General features: G+C 43.5%; 1 protein-coding gene across 1 annotated transcript in view; it reads left to right on the forward strand.

Annotated features, from left to right (window-relative positions):
- LOC134936836 (tetraspanin-15-like) overlaps positions 1-22,871 on the forward strand; it is a 535,165-nt gene that overhangs the window by 430,734 nt on the left and 81,560 nt on the right. Inside the window, exons 6-7 of the mRNA XM_063932111.1 lie at positions 6,076-6,129; positions 14,136-14,252. Of these exons, the coding sequence (XP_063788181.1) occupies positions 6,076-6,129; positions 14,136-14,252 (171 nt within the window). The remainder of the gene's footprint in view (positions 1-6,075; positions 6,130-14,135; positions 14,253-22,871) is intronic.

Here is a 22,871-nt window from a genome sequence, read left to right on the forward strand (position 1 = left end):
CTGTTGGGTATGCTCTCAAGTACCTCAAGGTCATAGCAAATCAGGACTACTACCATTCCCTTTAACTGTAGGAGAGGTACTTGAGCTAAGTGGTGGGAGGCCGGTGGACAAGAGGTTTAATATCTCTAGTCCTCCTAGTTTGAAGCTCCACCAATATCATGTGGATAGATCCTTAGTGTGCTTTAACATTTCCAATCCCCGAAAGCCGGGAAATTGGGAAGTGTCATGGAGTAATCAAACCATGACCTTTCATACAGAGCCGACAGAATGCCCATAGACACAGAACTTATACGCCAGATAGCCGACAATGGAAGATTTTTCCGGTATAGGTACACTTTAGGAAGTAGGACCATGCGAGTTGGAGAAGTATCACCAGGATACTGTGCACATATCGTACAAACAGATACGTGTACTAAACAGATGGGAGAATTAGGGTTAGGAGATTTCACATGGAAAATTTGTAACATGGTAATGGCATACTCCGTCCCATATGTTCTCCCCGATGATGCATATTTCATATGCGGGAGGAAGGCGTATAAGTGGCTTGCCCCTAACTCAGAAGGATTATGTTATATTGGAAAAGTACTGCCTGAAGTAATGACTGTATCCCATAACAAAATTAAAGATATTCACCGTGGTGCCCAAGCTCCTTATACTCACACTCATTACGAGCACATCGTTAAACGGCACCTGATAGAAAGAACAGAGCATCCGGCCTCTGACCTGATCCATGAATCCACCGGGATTCAAGTCCTACTCGCGTTAGATATCACTCGTACCGCCAGAGGAGTGTTAAACTATAGATATATATCTGCGCTTGCAAATTTATTAGACAATATCACCGAAATGTATGACGACACATTCAGGTATACTGGGAGAGAGTTACAAGCCTACAAAACAGAGCTGGTTCAGCATAGGATGATTCTCAATTACCTCACAGCTGTGACAGGCGGGTATTGTGTTACCCTAGCAACTCAATATGGAATAAAGTGCTGCACGTACATTACAAACAGCACAGAGGACCCGGTTGAGGTCATAGACCAAAAGATGGATGACTTTGCAATTAAAGTGGGAGTTCCGAAGGAGACATAATCTCACTCTCGCCGCTGTGGGTAATGAGCTGACCGGTTGGGTGTCATGGTTGAACCCACGACATTGGTTCTCGGGTTTAGAAGAATGGGCCCAAGGTATTATCATGGATGTAGGGAAATTTCTCTTCTGTATTCTGGGAGTCGTCATATTGGTTGGCCTGATATTTAGATGCGTTCGGATTTTAACGAAGTGTAAAGGTAATACCAGAGTGATGAGTCTGAGGAGCGAGGACACTGTAATAACAACAACAAATTTGATTTATTACCCAACGATAGAGACAATGTTGTGATGAAAATGTGATTCCACGGTCCGTTTCTTTCACCCGTTTCTCCTTTGTTTTCCTCCAAGGTACAAAGACATCCGCTTGGAAGAAGAATTTGACAACCTCTTTTATACAGACCATTGATGGACCATACCACAGACCCCCAATATCCCTAGTGACTTTAAATTTTTACGAAAGCCCAAATACTTTAGTGACTGTAACTTTCTGGACAATGGAAAAGCTTTTGTCGCCATTTATAGCAAAAGCATCGAGAGACAACAGACAACATGTACATCAAGACAAGACACAAGACAAGACCTCAATCGGCGAATGCATACTAAACTCACATAGTTTATGACTGCATTTATAATAATTGCTTCTTATCTTCACCTCTACAACCTTCAGGTAATAACACACATAGTCGATAGGGAATATAGACACAGATATCAGCACTCACATACCCCCCATTCATGTATCATCAACTAAATGTGCTCCCCCATTTGTTGCAACCAAAAGCCGAAAAGAGCTTGGTAAAGTTTGACAGCCCATCCACAGACCCTTAATACGGGATAAGAAGGATTCAAATGTATACTTCGCAATACCTCGAAGCTTGATTTAAAACACGTACGGCACGATGATACATGACCCCTCAAACATGGATTCATACACACATGCTTCTACTATCTCACTAGGTCATATATTTTCCCACCTTCTCCTCTCCTCCCTTTACCCAATCATAAAAAGGTATTTACATGATGACATATATTTTTCTTTTTTTGAACTGTTTTAGGAAGTGGCAGTTATTGATGACTGCCAAAGGGTGGACTGTCAAAGTCGGAAAAATATCATGCTACACGTTGCCATATATTCACCCCATGCGCTTGCCCTCTGCACATGCACATTCTCTCCCGTGCGTGCGCATATTCGCAGTTGCGTGACGGCGCCTCCTCGGCCATGCGCTCGAGCGCGTGGTATGTGCATTTACGGTAGAGTTTGTGTGCGTCTAGCGGGTGACTCAATCGTTACATAGTTAATCCGAATAGTATGTTTTATAAGTAATGTTCCCCTTAATAATAACTGTAAGTCTGTTTAATGTAACTGGTCACTGGACAGAGGAATTCCTCTTTGCATGATACGAAGGGTTAGACAGGGTTTGAGCAGTGGTGTTTGGTACCTAACCGAAGAGTATTTTATTAGAAACAATCCGGTGCTGGTTAGGTAGAGATTAATTGCTCCTGCGTATAGTTATGTCTATAAGTAGTTCCTGGACATTTACAGTATTTGCGATTCATTGTCCATGTGTTGGGAATCCTGAGATTCCCTCCCACCTGAGCAGTCTGAAATAGTCACAGCCCACCTGTTCAAACAAACCTATGACCTTTTGTTATAATGTAAGGACAGATTCCTGTGTCCAATGAACAATGAGAGTGTAGGGCCCTTTGTAGTGTACTGTATGCAGTGTATATAAGAACAGCCAGCCTGGCCCAGCTCAGTCTACTCCCCACAACGGTTTTCATCATTGACTAACCAGGAGGTGGTAACCAGGGCTGCGCAGCGAATCATTCCCCAGTGTGTAAGTACTCTCTGTGACCATTCTTAAATCTCTGACTGTATTTGGCCACGTTCTCTCTCTCTCATTGTATGTTATTGTTTGCGATTGTGCCGCTACTGTATATTTATGTGTAGTTATACTGTTTAGATATTGATGTTAGCCTGTAGCGTGTAAGATGTTAACTGTATTTTCCCTTTTTGCATAGCTAAATCTCGTTCGTAAAGGTGTTGGAACCTCAGCAGGGTGTCTGTGTTTCTCTAGCTAGTACAAAGGGTTTCTGAGTATCTCAATTGCTCAAACAGCTTGCATACTCACAAAGGTTCAGTGTTACACCATTATAGGACCACGGTATTAAGGTTTACAGTGTAAGCATATTCTGTGTTTAAAGTTTATAAAGGTTATTATCTGTGTACACGCTCGCTGTGTGTATTCCGTACACCCAGCACAGCGTGTGTACTTAATTTGCGTACCACGTGCGAGGTCTTCATACGCAAATAGCGTACGGAGTGCGTAGCACGTGCACGTGGTTTTGTAGCCATTACGGCTACACGGTATTAGTATATAGCTAATGTTAAAAGGTAGATAATATACTCTATCACCAGGTTACACATTCACACCACACCTGACCCGGTAATAACCCAGGAATAACCCTGCTTTATTTCCGAATTATAGTAACGGGTCAGGTGACCCGGAAATTCGGGATTTACCCCTTTCACATCGATCCACATCAACCCGGCAATATACTGGGCTGGTGTGAGTTTGCATATGTTGTTGTGGATATTCCCTGTGCACCTATGAAATTTGATTATAATTAAAGAATATAAACTATATTTACAGATTTTCCTTGTGGCTCAGACGTAAATGAAAAGATACAAAAGACATTTGCCCAAGATTCAGTAAGAGGAAATAAAGATCTTACTGGCTGATTAGTGGACAGCTGTGTAATCAGGAGCTGGACGTGTGGTTACTCCTGTGTAATGTGACGATTCTGTGTGTAATATACTGTAACTGATGCACTTTATTGCTATCATTTTATGCAATAATTACACTAAGTGCAGAAAGAGATCCATGGCTATTGCAAATAACGCTAGAAAAGATAGGCTAGATGCATCATCGCTTGAAGAGTGATAACATGGAGAGAGATAAAGTACCAACCAGTCAGCTCCTAACTGTCATTTTTCAAACACAGTCTGTGGCATGACAGTTAGGAGCTGATTGGCTGGTACTTTTTCTCTCTCCATTTTATCACTCTCCAAGCGATGGCGCACATCCAGCCCATCTATAAATGCTTTGGATGAGCATCGCTGTATCTCATGTAGTGCCAATCCCTGAGCACCTACTATAATCTGGATCTGTCCGCTATTGATTGGGACAGACTATAAATCTGGGTTGCTCAAGTGATGCCTGTTGAAAGTAAGCATTCAGCCTCTGGACTTCATTCCGAGGTGGTCGCTCGCTAGCTACTTTTTGCAGCCGTGCAAACGTATAGTCGCCGCCCACTGGGGAGTGTATTTTCGCTTTGCAAGTGTGCGATCGCATGTGCAGCCGACGGGATGAATTTTTTTTTTGCAGTTTCTGAGTAGGTCTCAGCCCTTGCGATCACTTCAGCCTGTCCGGTCCCGAAATTGACGTCAGCCACCTGCCCTGCAAACGCCTGGACATGCCTGCGTTTGCCCTACCACTCCTAGAAAACGGTCAGTTGACACCCATAAACACCCTCTTCCTGTCAATCTCCTTGCGAACGGCTGTGCGAATGGAATCGTCGCTAGAAGCATTGCACAGCAACAATGCTGTTTGTACCCATACGATGCACCTGCGCATTGCGGTGCATACGCATGCACAGTAGTAACCTGATCGCTGCGCTGCGAAAATCGGCAGCGTGCAATGAACTCGGAATGAGGCCCTTTGTGTTGAGGAGTCCAGCAGTTCTTATACTGCATGCTTGGGCCGTATTTAGCCTTCGGGGTTCCTGGGACAATTAAGACAGGTGGGCCCCAACTCCTCCGGCCCTCTCCCTCTCGTCAGCACTGCCTCCAGAGGCAGACCCTGGAGGGCGTTAATCACCCACCTGGTAACACTTTTTACTTCTCGGCTACCGCTGGCCTCTGTATAGCATTGCAGCAGCAGTGGGACATAATGCAGGGAGAGAGTAGACTGCTGCTGATTAGTGGCAGCAGACTCCCTCCCCAGCCCAGCAGTGTGTGATGGGCTGTGGAAGGTCCAGGGAAGCTGCTACCACTGAGCAGCAGAAGTCTCCTCCCTCCCGTCCCACTGCCACTGTGTACTGCTATAGAGCAGCCAGTGGCATTGTGCTCCAGCTAGGGGGGTGGCCCTAAGGGTACTTGCCACCTGTACCCGCCCCCCCCTCTCCCCCATCCTTCCTTAATCATAAATGCATGCCCACACACGGTAGAGAGTTCTGATAGAGATCTGACCACTTGGTTGTCATGTGAAGCAGCCAGACCAGACCAGACCACCTTTAGCCACGTATAAAATAAGAAAATACAGTACAGTTAATTATGGGTTTGGTTACAGCACAGTTAAATACACCGGGATCCTGTTGTTTAGAATGCCGGCGGGGGGATTTCCACCGGCCAGGATTCCGGCGTCGGTATAGTGAATAGCCGCATCCCAATAAATACCTGTACTGTTATGGGCATTTTAGATTATATTTCATGAGATTAAGTGTAATATACAGGTATATATAAGGTGTCCAACTGGCCTGTGTCTGAATGCTGCCAGCCAGCCTTCTGTCATATTCTGATAATATCATTCGCACCATAAGGAATATATTCTCACATGTGGATAGGTGTAAACAATCTAAATGGCATCAATGTCATCACCTTGATAACTCTTTCAATTTATATTTAACGTTTGTTTTGTGTTTGGTGTGTGTGTGTGTGTGTGTGTGTGTGTGTGTGTGTGTGTGTGTGTGTGTGTGTGTGTGTGTGTGTGTGTGTGTGTATGTGTACCTGGTTTTGTAGGTTTTTTTTTTTTTTTTTTTTTTACAATGTTTTCCCCCTAAACTGTTTACACTTTTTTAAAATAACCTTTTCAGTCTAGACACGGGGCTGGTTGGGCGTTACATGCTGTGAAATGAATTGATTTGTCTTCAGTTCTGGATATAGTGGAAAACATCATTAACTTTGAGCTATCATTGTGTTTTCAGGAGGCTGGTGGAGTAAAGAACACACTGTGTGGTTACCAGACGCTCGAGAAACAGGTATCAAATAAACTTAAAATCTTCTACTATAAGTAAAATGGAATAAGCAGAATTTGTGCATAAAATGGTAAACTAAAATAAGATTAATTTAAAGACACACTGCCATTAAATTGTGCTTAGTTTTGAGGCTAATTGCACTATTTTATTTAAATTTTTTAAAAAGTAACCCTCCGTCCCATTAACCCTTCTTATCGCCTCTCCTGGTACTGCTGACCAATGAATGAAAGAAAGGGCATTTTTATCACAATCCACATTATTAATGTAGATGTTAGGATCGTAACTAGGGTGGTGCCTGCAGGGCCACGCCACACTATTGTCCGCCATTACTGCTAGCTGCAATGCTTCCCGTGGTGGGCTGCACCCGGCTCCTTCTCTCACACCGTTACATGCATTAACAGATAGCTGGGCAGTGCTGCAGCTGCCCACCGACATGCTCCTCCCGTTCCCGGTTCACCCATCTCCAGCCGCGGTGTCCCAAATTTCACAGTCCTGAAGAGCCGTGGTATTTGGGCAGTGCAGTGACAAGCAGGGCACTGAGCACGGGAGAAAGAGAGAGAGCCTAGGACCCAGGACGGACAGGCGCCCCACAGCAGATTAAGGTCCCCCCAGGCTGGAGTTGGATAGCTGCAGGTGCAGCCAGCAGCAGGGACTCCGGTGAGGGAGCAGTAGCAGGTGCAGTACAAAGCAGCAGCAGGTGCAGTTGGGGGCAATTTCAAATGTGAATTTATAGCCCATAGGCTACTAAAAGGTAATGCAACCTGCAGATAACATTATCCTAAAAGGGCTAAGCTCCAGAATGCAGCCTATCAGAGATATAGTGTCCCTCATTAGTACCTTTGTGGGATACTAAATATTTGCAGGTACACCCTGAAAATGTGTATTTCCAGGGAGTATCCCACAAATATTTAATGATAGGCTACAAAGTGAGTTTGCGCTGTTCTTGTAGAGACTCAGTGGACTAGCACACACAGGCCAATATCTATTAAAATATTATCAGGACTGAAACTAGGATTTTAGTCACCCGGGTAAGGCAGTAATTTAGCACCCTCCAAAAATAAATACATTTAAAAAAAATCAAACTACGCCATAGAGTACTGCAACATTATTCTCATTACACTGCAAAGTAGTGGCCCTCATTAACATTAGAGAGAGAGAGAGGGAGGGTCGCTGCAGATATATTAGTGGAGAATCCGTACCTCTGAGCTTGATTATAGTGACAAAAAAGAGGGGGGAGGGGGGGAGGGAGTGTAGACGGCTGTGGGAATGTGAAGAGAAGGAAGAAAGGATAGAAAAATGTAGGAAGAATAAATTATGAGAACACAGACAAAGTTATAACAAAAGTTACGACATAACAAGCCAAAAATTAAATTTTTAAATTAGAACAGAAATACAGTATAATGTATGTGATCTATAGTTTATTCGGGATGACCCGTGTCAAATATCCAGATGTATGTTATAGTTGCACGGGTGTGGCATACCACTTCCCTGAATCGTTAAGTTTGTGCACAGGGTGGGTCATTTTGTGTCTGTGCAGGTTAAATACTGTCTGCTTTATTTTTACACTGCAATTTAGATTTCAGATTGAACACACTCCACCCAAATCTAACTCTCTCTGCACATGTTATATCTGTCCCCCCCCCCCCCCCCCCCCAGAAGTGTACATGGTTTTGCCAAACTGCTAACAAATTTGGTGCTGCAATCAACTCTGAATTACCCTCATAATTCAGTTGATTAGTAGGACCCACACTGATTAAAGCTAAAATGGAAGTTAACCTGGAACATTAGATTTACAACATCGACAAGACAATTTAGATAATAAAGCAGAATGCTAATAGAAATGGCGTCCTGATTGCGCACAATGCACTGAGCATGCCCACTCGCCAATATTACTGCACACAGCCCGAGACGACATAGCAGCATCTGCAGGTGAGCTAGACTTATGTACACAGAGACAGACGGCATGGGGAAAGAAAGACAGAGAATGTCAGGGAGAAAGGGAGAGGAGAGACACATTGAGACCTGGGAGGAGAAAAAGAGAATAAGCGCAAGGAGGAAACAGAAGTTAAGGAAAAAGAGCACAAAAACAACTCAGGCAATGCTAGTATCTTATATTTTTTACCATCATGAAAACGCCCTTTTAAGAAATTAAGGGGTCTATTTACAAAGCTGTAGATGGAGATAAAGAGGACGGAGATAAAGTACCAGCTAATCAGCTGCTAACTGTTATTTTTCAAACTCAGCCTATGACATGGCAGTTAGGAGCTGATTGGCTGGTACTTTATCTCCGTCCACTTTATCTCCATCCAAAGCTTAGTAAATAGACCCCAAGTCATGAATCAGTCAAAAACACTTCTTTGTGGAATGTAATCTGTATCCTGCTGTAGTCTCCCATAATCTTAGAGGTTGCAAATCTACATGGATGTGATGAATTGGGTATTACTAATTGTGCATAACAAGCAGTGTAACATGTTAAGTAAAAATAGAGATACAATATTAGTGGCGAGTTAACGAAAGGTTATGTGAAATGCAGTGATTCTGAAATGAGCTGTCATTGTACATCACATCCTGTGCTTGTTCCGAACCCCTGGCGAAGTCGCTGAATGTGACGGCAGGAGGTGAAGTAGGTAAAGACATGAATATTGTAGCTTTCTATGAGGGCAATCACAATTTAGTCCCTGATTAGATCATTAACTCTGACATTTCCCAGGGTCACCTTTGTAAATCAGGCAAATGTATCTGCCTTACATAGCATTAGTTTGCCTCTGTCAGTGGGGGAGAATATCCACAGAAAGTGAATCCAGATACATATTAGAATTATATTATAGATGGGAATTTTACCATCCTCTGGTGTAGAACTGATCTCCCTGTAACTGGCCATCCCACAAGAGTTATTTCCTCTTCTTCCATATTAAGGTGCCCCTTACTGTTTGATACAACCCCCCCCCCCCCCCCCCCCCAATATATGGAAGAAAAGAGTGGTGTGGTACACTATCTATATTCATACATCTTGCTAAGACGTGCAATTAATTTCTGCAATCTAATTTGTTACTCATTCCCCGAGCATAAGCAAGTGCCATCTTCCTTCTGTAACCTACTAGAATTCAGCTGAATCTGTCTCTTTCCCCTGCTGTACAAGCTGCAGCCGCTGGTATCAGCTAGGAAATCGCTGAGGGAGAAGAGACAGATTAAAGACAGGTAATTAAATAAAGAGGTAAGCGTTTCTGGCACAGATTGCCAGCTGGAAATAGATTTTGTTTACTGTGTGCGGTTGAATCTGAAACTGTTCTTTCAGATTAATGGTGCATTTTGTAAAACAAGATGTTTGCTTTCATCCGCACATTGGAGGTAATTCAGATCTGATCGCTGCTGTGCGTTTTCGCACAGCAAGCGATCAGATCCAAACTGCACATGCGTATGCACCGCAGTGCGTCGGACAGCTACAACGGGCATCCCTGGTCAGCGACGGAATAGTGCAAAGGATCTATTTGCACGGGCGTACGCAAGGTATTGACAGGAAGAGGCTGTTTGTGGGTAGCAGCTGACTGTTTACAGGCAGTGTCCGGAAAAACGCAGGCGTGTAAAAGCATTTTGAGGGAGGGTGTCTGACGTCCTCTCCGGCCCTGATCAGCAGGATTCAATTGCACTGGAAGAGTAAGTCCTGGGCTGCGCACACACTGCACAAACTGATTTTTAGCAGCTCTGCTAACACATAGCAATGCACACATGCACAGCGAAAATACACTCCCCTGTAGGTGGTGACTATCTGATCGCAGGACAGCAAAAAATGCAACCCAGTGATCAGATCTGAATTAGGCCCATTTTCCTTTCTGTTGGCAGTGAAGGGGTTAAGAACACTTGCAGAAGCACGAGAGTTCCTGGTTCGCAATCACTACTTGTTTCATAGACGCTCAGCCACCTGGGAGGCTGTGAATAGTATAGGTATGGTGATTTATGCTAAACACATCATCATGATTAAAGCAATTTGCTTCTTCAATATAGACGCGTAATGGCCACAAATGAGCAGCCACTGACATGGGAAGGATTATAATAATTTCACATGTAATTTGTGTAATTCCAAGTATGATAACCTGTACGCACGTGTATGATATGTACAAGGTAGATTGTATTGGTAATTCATTTTCCAGTAATGCTTGTGTCAGTCTTACAAATTGCACCCGCAATGTCTTAGCTTGGCATCTGTTACCTGAGCTGTGTAGTGCGCTGGATGTGTGGACTGTACCGGACTCTACACTAAATGAAAGGTTATGAAAAATACATTTATTAATATTGTTCTCCAATGAGAGCAAGATTTCTATAGAACTATATATTATTTTTTTATAGAACATGTTTTTTTTTTCTTCTGGGGTGATGCTTAATCCATGTGTGAAAGACCGTAGCAGTCAAATATAGAAACAAGAAAATACCAATTTGCGGAACACCTCATATATATATAATATGTCGTTAATCCTGGACAACTTTGATTTACACAGTTTCTGTGGCTGGCTAAATTCCAGGCTGCATCTCACCTGGATTTATTCAGCCACATACCCTGTGTAAATCATAGGTATCCTGGATTAAACAGATATTATGGTAAATAATTTATCTCAGACTATTTAGTAAAACAAGTGCACATTGTCATCTTGTCCCTAATTTTAGTATTACAGTATTGATAAGTAAGCATCCACCACCTTAACCCTCCTTACCTTTATTGCGGAGATCTGCATTCTGTACCCCTTTCCTCTGCACTTTGAGGACCCGGGGGAAAGAGCTGATTTGGGAGTCAGTCACATTTCAGAGTTCCAGCATGATAACTATTGGCCTTGAAACTTGGAATATGTCAGCCTGTAAGTCTGAACTGATGCAGGTCAAGTGCTTTTATACTGTTCACAGATCTCCTAAGTGACTTCTAATATCTGTAATCATTTGCAGTAGGGGTAGATAATAGTACCCAGGATTTATTCAATTATCATAAATCAATGATTATAAACTTGCATATACAGACATTATTTACAGGAGTTCATCTCTATATTTGTCTCATTGTGTATTATACACAAATAATAGCTGGACATCTGTTGCTGTGAACATTCCATTTATCTGATTGGTTCTAGGTATTTCTTTTTCTTCCTACTTCAAAGCTGAAGAGATGCGGGATTTGTAGGGGTTAAAGATTGATTGCTAATCGCCGATTATGCTTCACACCTTACACAGTTCAGGTGTGGGGGATTTTTGGACAGGGATACAGGCCCGTATGATATGCCTTTTGCAAGGATGTTAAAAAAACCCTCAGTAGATGTTTTTAATATAACATATGGTACCAGAGAAGTTTACCTATTGTTTCATCTCCTTTTTTCTCCTGGTTATCAAGCCTCGTGCACACTTATGGCTTTCTCCAAATGTCCGGAAGTAGTGGTTGAATGTTTGTATTCTGCTGTCTCTGACCTCTCCTCTGACTTCACACATCAGTGTGCTAAAAATTCTAAAGGTCACATGAATTATTCCATAACGGAGGCTGTCTTCCACCATGTGCGCCCACTCATATGGGTCTCTTGAAATCCAGCTGTAATTTTACTTGGAAGACCAGCAAGAGAAACTATTTTGGACTAAGTATCACTAATAGTTGATGAAATCATCTATAAAGAGAATTTCCACCAATCCTTGCTTCCATTAAGGCTGAACTATCCACCTGGCAACAATTGATAATGTCATGGATAGGTATGGATGATATTGATGACATAAAGCTGCCTCTGAGTACCTTGTAACTCTTCCAGACATTTCCTATGGTGGTCATTCCGAGTTGATCGCTCGCTGCCGTTTTTTGCAGCGATCAAGTGAAAAAACGTAAATTCTGTGCATGCGCATGGTACGCAGCGCGCATGCGCTAAGTACTTTCACACAAAACTTTGTAGTTTTACCCAAGCTCAAGCGAAGTTTTTCAGTCGCTCGAGTGTTCGTAGTATGATTGACAGGAAGTGGGTGTTTCTGGGCGGCAACACAGCGTTTTCAGGGAGTGTGCTAAAAAAACGCAGGCGTGCCAGGTAAAAACGCAGGAGTGGCTGGAGAAACGGGGGAGTGGCTGGCCGAACGCAGGGCGTGTTTGTGACGTCAAACCAGGAACTAAACAGACTGCAGTCATCGCAAGATAGGAGTAGGTCTGGAGCTACTAAGAAACGGCATGACATTTTTTAGTAGCAGTTCTGCTAATCTTTCGTTCGCACTTCTGCTAAGCTAAGATACACTCCCAGAGGGCGGCGGGTTAGCGTGTGCACTGCTGCTAAAAGCAGCTAGCGAGCGATCAACTCGGAATGACCCCCCATGTAAGTATCTAATTCAATCTTGACTTAAACTCACAACTACTAGAACTAGCTTTTTTACCCTTTAACGCCAGCTACAAATGGAGGCAGGTTTTCCCAATATAATAAATAATTACTGGGCATCTGAAGCAGCTAAATCGTTTGGGTCTCTTTGACCGAAGCTCTGGAGTGGGTCATTTAAGAAACATCTTTTATTGTGGTGTCTTCAATGGTTTTGGTTCAAGGCATAGCCAATAAGATTTCATATATATGCACCCAGTTATTCACCTTCCATGCCCAATCTGGAGCATTGTAAATCAAAGCTAAAAATTATCTATCCTCCTGTCTCTCTCACCCTACTGTAGAACAGCCTGAACCTGGACACACTCATTGTATTCCGTGCAAGGACATTAAGGCATTAGAGAATATCTTAGGAGAGTTATGCGACCCACTAACCAAAATGTAACTCAGCTATGAACCCACTGGAAAATGGAAATCTTTGATTATGTCCTACTTCACACTTATTCTATCCCAACAGAGGATATTTCCAGATCCGTAGCACTTAAGAGGAAATCTGTTATTGATTACCCTAACATAGGTATTATCTCTTGTCTACACAATGCTTTTAGTGACCAAGTAAGCCCTGACCTCTAACCATGGTCGTAGCTGACTTGGGCAGGCCAGCAAATGAAGACTCATGACCTGTAATCAGAGGGTAAAAATGGCTTAATCAACTCTTTCTACTACAGATGGTGTATTTTAACATTGAACTTCAAAGACTATTTAGCTCAGCTTCTCCAATGGGGGAGTGGGGGAGTTCCCAATGTTGTCCTCTTTATGGGACATTAAACCCCAAAGACAAATCATCAAATGTCTCATTCAGAAGGATCCTTGGTTCTTCCCATTGGACCTACCAATAGAAGGAATTTACAAAAACGCTGACAAATTGCTCTTCCATGTTCCTAACTACGAGTAAATGTTCCTTCTGTCAGTACATAATAGGCATGTACAGACATTGTGAAAATTGTGGCACAAACACATCCAGACCTTGGATCTTTTTAACAGAAATACACCCAAGATGGGTCCACAAATGTAAAGCACGTTCCAACCACCAAGAACCCCTACGCAGTACGGATGGTGTAATGGTTAGCATTACTGCCTCACAGCACTGAGGTCATGGGTTCAATTCCCACCATGGCCCAACTGTGTGGAGGTTGTATATTCTCCCTGTACTTGCGTGGGTTTCCTCTGGGTACTCCAGTTTCCTCCCACAATCCAAAAATATACTGGTAGGTTAAATGGATCCCAGCAAAAATTAACCTTAGTATGTAAGTGTGTGCGTGTACATGTGGTAGGGAATATAGATTGTAAGCTCCACTGGGGCAGGGACTGATGTGAATGGCCAAATATTCTCTGGAAAGCGCTACGGAATATGTGTGCGCTATATAGATAACTGGTAATAAATAACCCCTAATTCTCGTGTCTGTATTCCCTATTCCAACTCCCAACCCCCTTTCATTCCCACAACTAATTAAAGCTATATATATATATATATATATATATATATATAATGTATATTCATATTTCATATTTTTTTTTATATATTTCATATCTAAAAATGGTTTAGTGCATTTTGTTTTTTGTTTTTTAAGATCCATGTCTGTTATATTGATCGTCTGTAAGCTGAGCTTTTCCTATCTCTTTTCCTCTGTGTAGAGACTCGATGTCATCCAGATTATACACGTGCGAGGATGTATCCATGCTGTGGGCTTGTGGTTAAATGATAACTTTGGAGTGACTTTTGGGATAGCCATAGCTATGCTGGCTCCTCAGGTAATCAGAGATATAATGACCTCTCTATCAAACCCTGTTTATATTTCATGCAATCACATACAGCATTCCTCCAAACTACGCTTTCTCTTTGCCTGCACCTAAGCACTGCAGCTCTGTCCCTCTGTACTCTTGCATCTAAAGCCAACCCTACCTACTGTACCTACTGATCCAAACCCTTTATCACTAGTAGTGCAGCAGTCTATGTCTATTTCATTTGTAATCCCGTCTGTGACTTAAACCACAGTCTTTGTATACTGACCCTTAGTATAAACTCCCTGTGCCTTTCCTATTGGATATGTTTCCTTTAGCAATTAGCCCATTACAGGGGACGATTGATCCATTTAGTTAATGTTGTTGCCATTTATGTGACTAGGAAGTACTGAATTTTTTTCTCTCCTTTTCTAGTTAAGTGGAGAGTTGGGTTTTATTTTGCTCTCTGTTAGAGTTAATGATGGGTTAAACAAGATAGATCTTTTCATTTTTCATTGTTGCAGACTATGTAACTTTTTTACTGCAGCATTGTTAAAAAGTAAACTAGGATTCAACTGCTGCTTGTCTAGATTCTCCTCCGCTGTGTCACCTGCAGTTCTGGTGTTTCATCACCACTCTGTCAGTTGGTACATTCTAACAAAGTCCTCACCAAGCCCTTTATACAGGCTGTGAGCCTGGGAGCTGTTTGTCAGTGGGGATGCGTGTCTCCTGAGTGTCTACTGTGAAGATCTTTGTTTCTACTACATGTGGGGAAATATATAATGGGGTAGGTGTTTGTTTGGTCTTCTCCCTTAATTCTTTTTTCTCTAACGTCCAAGTGGATACTGGAGTTCTGTACTTTAGTACCATGGGGGTATAGATCGGGTCCACTGGAGCCTGGCACTTTAAAACCTTTAGTGTGTGTATGTGTGTGCTGGCTCCTCCCCTCTATGCCCCTCGTACCAGACTCAGTTTAGAAAAATGTGCCCAAGGAGCCGGGTGCATTTCTCTGGAGCTTCAAAGAGTTTCCTTTGTTTTTATTTTAATTAATTATTTTCAGGTAGCCCTGGTTGGCAACCAGGCTACCTACTTCGTGGGACTTAGAGGGGGGATTGAACCAACCTCCTGAGGGTTAATGGTTCGTAATCCCAGCTGCCAGGACACTGAGCTCCTGAGGTACTGATCACAAATCGTTAGTATGTGTGCCCACACCAGCAGCTAGCCGCCACCCTCTAACAGATGCCAAAGTACAACTTGCGGTGAGTGTTACACCGGGGTGCCGGTTAGCGGGTCCCCAGTGCAGTTTTGGCGGCAAGTCACGTGGCGGTCACGGGCCCAGAGCTGCGGTGCCCACCGCGGACATACTAGCTCAGGGCTGATGCCCCTCAGTTCTCACTGTCACAAAAGGCTTTGTGTGTACTGTATGCATATTCTTATGTTTTAGTAACATGGCCAGTATAATCTATGAATCAGGGACCGCGCACCATTACAGAATTAGCTGCAGCTAAGAGAGAGAGACAGGTGTTAAAACACTCTATTGATTGTGTGGCCAAAGCAGAAGATACCATGAAGGCTTCTCAGTCCCCTCTAGTGGTTTCACATAAACGCTTACTGCCACAGGTGCTCCAGTCTGATTCTGATCAACCTAATGTGGATGATGATTATATAGATGAGGACAGCTCTCTGTCCCCTGGGGTGGAAGCCCTCATTTTTGCTGTAAGGGAGGTCCTTCACATACCGGATCAGGAGTCGGAATCAGATGAGAAGTTGTACTTTAATGTTCGACCTAAGACCTCAGTAACTTTTCCAGTGTCTAAGGAGTTAAACTCCCTGGCCAGGGAAACATGGTTTCTCTAACGTCCTAGTGGATGCTGGGGACTCCGTAAGGACCATGGGGAATAGACGGGCTCCGCAGGAGACTGGGCACTCTAAAGAAAGATTCAGTACTATCTGGTGTGCACTGGCTCCTCCCTCTATGCCCCTCCTCCAGACCTCAGTTAGAATCTGTGCCCGGCCATAGCTGGGTGCTCCTAGTGGGCTCTCCTGAGCTTGCTAGAAAAGAAAGTATTTTGTCAGGTTTTTTATTTTCAGAGAGCTTCTGCTGGCAACAGACTCTCTGCTACGTGGGACTGAGGGGAGAGAAGCAAACCTACTCACTGCAGCTAAGTTGCGCTTCTTAGGCTACTGGACACCATTAGCTCCAGAGGGATCGAACACAGGTACCTAACCTTGATCGTCTATTCCCGGAGCCGCGCCGCCGTCCCCCTCGCAGAGCCAGAAGTACAGAAGCAGCAGACGCAAGAAGACATCGAAATCGGCGGCAGAAGACTCCTGTCTTCACTTAAGGTACAAGCTCTCCCCTGCAGTATACAGGTGCAATAGAGGGTAAAAAAGAGAGGGGGGGCACATAAATTTAGGCGCAGAGATATATATATATATATATATATATATAAAAACAGCAGCTACTGGGTAAACACTAAGGTACAGTGTAATCCCTGGGTTATATAGCGCTGGGGTGTGTGCTGGCATACTCTCTCTCTGTCTCCCCAAAAGCCTTTGTGGGGTCCTGTCCTCAGTCAGATCGTTCCCTGTATGTGTGCGGTGTGTCGGTATGCCTGTGTCGACATGTTTGATGAGGAAGGATACGTGGAGGCAGAACAAGTGCAGCTTAGTGTGGTGTCGCCCCCGATGGGGCCGACACCTGATTGGATGGATATGTGGAAGGTGTTAAATGATAATGTAAGCTCCTTACATAACAGATTGGATAAAGCTGTAGCCTTGGGACAGTCGGGGTCTCAACCCATGCCTGCTCCCACAGCGCAGAGGCCGTCAGGGTCTCAAAAGCGCCCAATATCCCAGTTAGTTGACACAGACGTCGACACGGAATCTGATTCCAGTGTCGATGACGATGATGCAAAGTTGCAGCCTAAAATGACTAAAGCCATCCGCTACATGATTGTGGCAATGAAGGATGTGTTACACATTTCTGAGGAAAATCCTGTCCCTGACAAGAGGATTTATATGTATGGGGAGAAAAAGCAAGAAGTGGCTTTTCCCCCGTCACATGAATTGAATGAATTATGTGAAAAAGCGTGGGATTCCCCTGATAGGAAGGTAGTAATTTCCAAGAGATTGCTGATGGCGTATCCTTTCCCGCCAACGGACAGGTTACGCTGGGAATCCTCCCCCAGGGTAGACAAGGCGTTGACGCGCTTATCTAAGAAGGTGGCCCTGCCGTCTCAGGATACGGCCGCCCTAAAGGATCCTGCGGATAGAAAGCAGGAAGCTATCCTGAAGTCTGTTTACACACATTCTGGTAGGGGACGGTCTCAGACCTAGTTTCCACAGCTATGGCTGGGAAGTCAAATTTCTTGCCTTATGTCCCGCCACAACCTAAGAAAGGACCGTATTACCAAATGCAGTCCTTTCGTTCGCAAAAGAGCAAGAAAGTCAGAGGTGCATCCTTTCTTGCCAGAGGCAGGGGTAGAGGAAAGAGGCTGCACCACGCAGCTAGTTCCCAGGAACAAAAGTCCTCCCCGGCTTCCACTAAATCCACCGCATGACGCTGGGGCTCCACAGGCGGAGCCAGGAGCCGTGGGGGCGCGTCTCCGAAATTTCAGCCACCAGTGGGTTCGCTCACGGGTGGATCCTTGGGCTATACAAGTTGTGTCTCAGGGATACAAACTGGAATTCGAGGTGACGCCCCCTCACCGTTACCTAAAATCGGCCTTGCCAGCTTCCCCCATGGAAAGGGAGGTAGTGCTGGCAGCAATTCACAAGTTATACCTCCAGCAGGTGGTTGTAAAGGTTCCTCTCCTTCAACAGGGAAGGGGTTACTATTCCACTATGTTTGTAGTACCGAAACCGGACGGTTCGGTCAGACCCATCTTGAATTTAAAATCCCTGAACATTTATCTGAAGAAATTCAAGTTCAAAATGGAATCGCTCAGAGCGGTCATTGCAAGCCTGGAAGAGGGGGATTTTATGGTGTCTCTGAACATCAAGGATGCTTACTTGCATGTCCCCATTTATCCACCTCATCAGGAGTACCTCAGATTTGTGGTACAGGACTGTCATTACCAATTCCAGACGTTGCCGTTTGGGCTCTCCACGGCACCGAGAATATTTACCAAGGTAATGGCGGAAATGATGGTGCTCCTGAGAAAGCAAGGAGTCACAATTATCCCATACTTGGACGATCTCCTCATAAAGGCGAGGTCCAGAGAGCAGTTGCTGATCAGCGTAGCACACTCTCAGGAAGTGTTGCAACAGCACGGCTGGATTCTGAATATCCCAAAATCGCAGCTGATTCCTACGACGCGTCTGCCCTTTCTGGGCGTGATTCTGGACACAGACCAGAATAAGGTGTCTCTCCCGGCGGAGAAGGTTCAGGAGCTCGTGACTCTAGTCAGAGACCTCTTAAAACCGAAACAGGTGTCGGTGCATCACTGCACGTGAGTCCTGGGAAAGATGGTGGCATCATACGAAGCCATTCCCTTCGGCAGGTTCCATGCGAGGATCTTTCAGTGGGATCTGTTGGACAAGTGGTCCGGATCGCATCTTCAGATGCATCGGCTGATCACCCTGTCCCCCAGGGCCAGGGTGTCTCTTCTGTGGTGGCTGCAGAGTGCTCACCTTCTCGAGGGCCGCAGGTTCGGCATACAGGACTGGGTCCTGGTGACCACGGATGCGAGCCTCCGAGGATGGGGGCAGTCACTCAGGGAAGAAACTTCCAAGGGTTGTAGTCAAGTCAGGAGGCTTGTCTGCACATAAATATCCTGGAACTAAGGGCCATATACAACGCCCTGAGTCAAGCGGAGCCTCTGCTTCGCAACCAACCGGTGCTGATTCAGTCAGACAACATCACCGTAGTGGCTCATGTAAACCGCCAGCGCGGCACAAGAAGCAGAGTGGCGATGGCGGAAGCCACCAGGATTCTTCGTTGGGCGGAGAATCACGTGCAAGCACTGTCAGCAGTGTTCATTCCGGGAGTGGACAACTGGGAAGCAGACTTTCTCAGCAGGCACGACCTCCACCCGGGAGAGTGGGGACTTCATCAAGAAGTCTTCACGCAGATTGCAAGTCGGTGGGAACTGCCACAGGTGGACATGATGGCGTCCCGCCTCAACAAAAAGCTAAAAAGGTATTGTGCCAGGTCAAGGGACCCTCAGGCGATAGCTGTGGACACACTGGTAACACCGTGGGTGTTCCAGTCGGTCTATGTGTTTCCTCCTCTTCCTCTCATACCCAAGGTACTGAGAATCGTAAGGAAAAGAAGAGTGAAAACAATACTCATTGTTCCGGACTGGCCAAGAAGGAATTGGTACCCGGAACTGCAAGAAATGCTCACAAAGGAACCATGGCCTCTGCCTCTCAGACAGGACCTGTTGCAACAGGGGCCCTGTCTGTTCCAAGACTTACCGCGGCTGCGTTTGACGGCATGGCGGTTGAACGCCGAATCCTAGCAGAAAAGGGCATTCCGGATGAAGTTATTCCTACGCTGATAAAGGCTAGGAAGGACGTGACAGCAAAGCATTATCACCGTATATGGCGAAAATATGTTGCTTGGTGTGAGGCCAGGAAGGCCCCTACAGAGGAATTCCAGCTGGGTCGATTCCTGCACTTCCTACAGTCAGGTGTGACTATGGGCCTAAAATTAGGGTCCATAAAGGTCCAGATTTCGGCCCTATCCATCTTCTTTCAAAAAGAACTGGCTTCACTGCCTGAGGTTCAGACGTTTGTTAAGGGAGTGCTGCATATTCAGCCCCCTTTTGTGCCACCAGTGGCACCTTGGGATCTTAACGTGGTGTTGGATTTCCTGAAATCCCACTGGTTTGAGCCACTTAAGACCGTGGAACTAAAGTATCTCACGTGGAAAGTGGTCATGCTGTTGGCTTTAGCTTCAGCTAGGCGTGTGTCAGAATTGGTGGCTTTGTCATGTAAAAGCCCCTATCTGGTTTTCCATATGGACAGGGCAGAATTGCGGACTCGTCCGCAGTTTCTGCCAAAGGTGGTGTCATCTTTTCATTTGAACCAAGAAAAAGATACAGCAGCGCCTGGGATCAACAGAGCATACAATATAGCACAATTAGTCAATTAATTACACATGCAAATATAAGTCACCGAGTGTCAAATCAATCCAACCCAGTCAATAATGCACATAAATGTTTTAATATAACACAATGGAATTGTATTTAAAATATACTGTGCACAGTATTAAATTAGAAAGATGCTTTGAAAAAGCCAAAAGAGAGAACATATAAAACATAAACATAAAAATGTGTCCACTATTGAACACAATAGTATAGCATATATGATATCACGGACCTGTCTCAGTTAGAAAATGTGATCATTAAGAAACACTGTTGCGCAGTTTAACTTGAAACAATGACTATGAGAACAGTGTATAGTCCTCAACAATGTATAGTAATAAATAAATTCGGACAGATATCTCAGTTTGTCAAGTCCATATATATAAAAAATAATAATAATGAGTAATATTCTGTTAAATGATGTTCATGCAGAGAAAAAATGAATATGAATACTTGTTCTCTGAAACATATACGTGTGGCGTCCCACCGTATTGTTACCTGGTGAGTAATAAAAAAAAGGAACCGATGGTCAGATTAACCACACCTCGTGTGGCTGCTGAATAGATAGAGAATATCGAGACCGCTGATCCCTGGTTGATTGACAAAGGGAAAGGTGTGAATACTGAACGCCAGACTGCGCTGGCCTGAGAAATCACCTTAAGACGTTCTCACCGGAGATTCCGTCCCATAAATGGTGCAGATGATGGCCGCCAGACTGCGCTGGCCCGAAGGATCGCCTCACACCGCTCTCACCGGCGGACCCGTCCTGCGGCGAGGAGGAGTCAAGCTGGAATTAGACACCTCACGTCGACCCACCGGGTCAGATGGAAACGATGAGGCCGATGTGCTGCAGCGGAGATCGGCTTGCTGTGTCTCATAAGCACCGATCTGAGCTTTCGTGTCGGTTCAGACCTCTGAATGTCAGGCAAGAGGTTTTGCATGTATCAGGTGTCCCAGGTGGGAACAATGAGGAGGAGTCCTAACGCGTTTCGTCACGCCCACGTGACTTTCTCAAAGGTATGACTCCTATGGCCGGGTTCTGATTTATATACCCCTTCCATACAGCACCTGTGTAGTATTTTTAATCACAGTGCAAAGCTGTTCTCAACCTTAGATCTAATTGCGCACAATTGTTATTCGTGCTTTAGCAAATAACCACAGTAATGTATAAAAAACAGAACAAATTAGTGATAGTTAAAAGCTTACATTATACTATACATTGTTTTCCAATCTATATCCTAGAATAATGACACTCGGTGGCCTAACCCGATAAAAGTAATAAGAATTTGAAGTAATATAACACTAATAAAAATACATAAAAATATATAGCAATTATAAACACAGAGAGAAAAAGAGGTAACAAAAATACGAGATAAATAATATAATAGACATATATTCTATATGCATTTGAACAGAGATAATTAGATCAAAAGCATTAAAATAAGATCCTGGGTAGTAATATACATTCCTGTACCTAGACAAAAACATTATGTTGTATATAAATATATATAAATATTGTTATATTCCTACATGTGAATCGGACATAACTATACTATTATAAATTAAATTTATACATAAAAATTTGGAGAAAAATTATATTAAAATATAAAATATATATAAATGTATAATTGAATAAAAATTGATATAAAATATCCATATATAGTGTGTTGTAAGCATCATCCTCCATTCTTTCTTTCATTTTGTTTAGTGTCTCCATAAACTCCGTTTTTGTTTGCTTTTTTCCTTTTCCCTTTCCTCTCTCTTTTGCTTACAACACACTATATATGGATATTTTATATCAATTTTTATTCAATTATACATTTATATATATTTTATATTTTAATATAATTTTTCTCCAAATTTTTATGTATAAATTTAATTTATAATAGTATAGTTATGTCCGATTCACATGTAGGAATATAACAATATTTATATATATTTATATACAACATAATGTTTTTGTCTAGGTACAGGAATGTATATTACTACCCAGGATCTTATTTTAATGCTTTTGATCTAATTATCTCTGTTCAAATGCATATAGAATATATGTCTATTATATTATTTATCTCGTATTTTTGTTACCTCTTTTTCTCTCTGTGTTTATAATTGCTATATATTTTTATGTATTTTTATTAGTGTTATATTACTTCAAATTCTTATTACTTTTATCGGGTTAGGCCACCGAGTGTCATTATTCTAGGATATAGATTGGAAAACAATGTATAGTATAATGTAAGCTTTTAACTATCACTAATTTGTTCTGTTTTTTATACATTACTGTGGTTATTTGCTAAAGCACGAATAACAATTGTGCGCAATTAGATCTAAGGTTGAGAACAGCTTTGCACTGTGATTAAAAATACTACACAGGTGCTGTATGGAAGGGGTATATAAATCAGAACCCGGCCATAGGAGTCATACCTTTGAGAAAGTCACGTGGGCGTGACGAAACGCGTTAGGACTCCTCCTCATTGTTCCCACCTGGGACACCTGATACATGCAAAACCTCTTGCCTGACATTCAGAGGTCTGAACCGACACGAAAGCTCAGATCG

Source organism: Pseudophryne corroboree, chromosome 6, assembly GCF_028390025.1.
Source record: "Pseudophryne corroboree isolate aPseCor3 chromosome 6, aPseCor3.hap2, whole genome shotgun sequence".
NCBI classification, from domain to species: Eukaryota; Metazoa; Chordata; class Amphibia; order Anura; family Myobatrachidae; genus Pseudophryne; species Pseudophryne corroboree.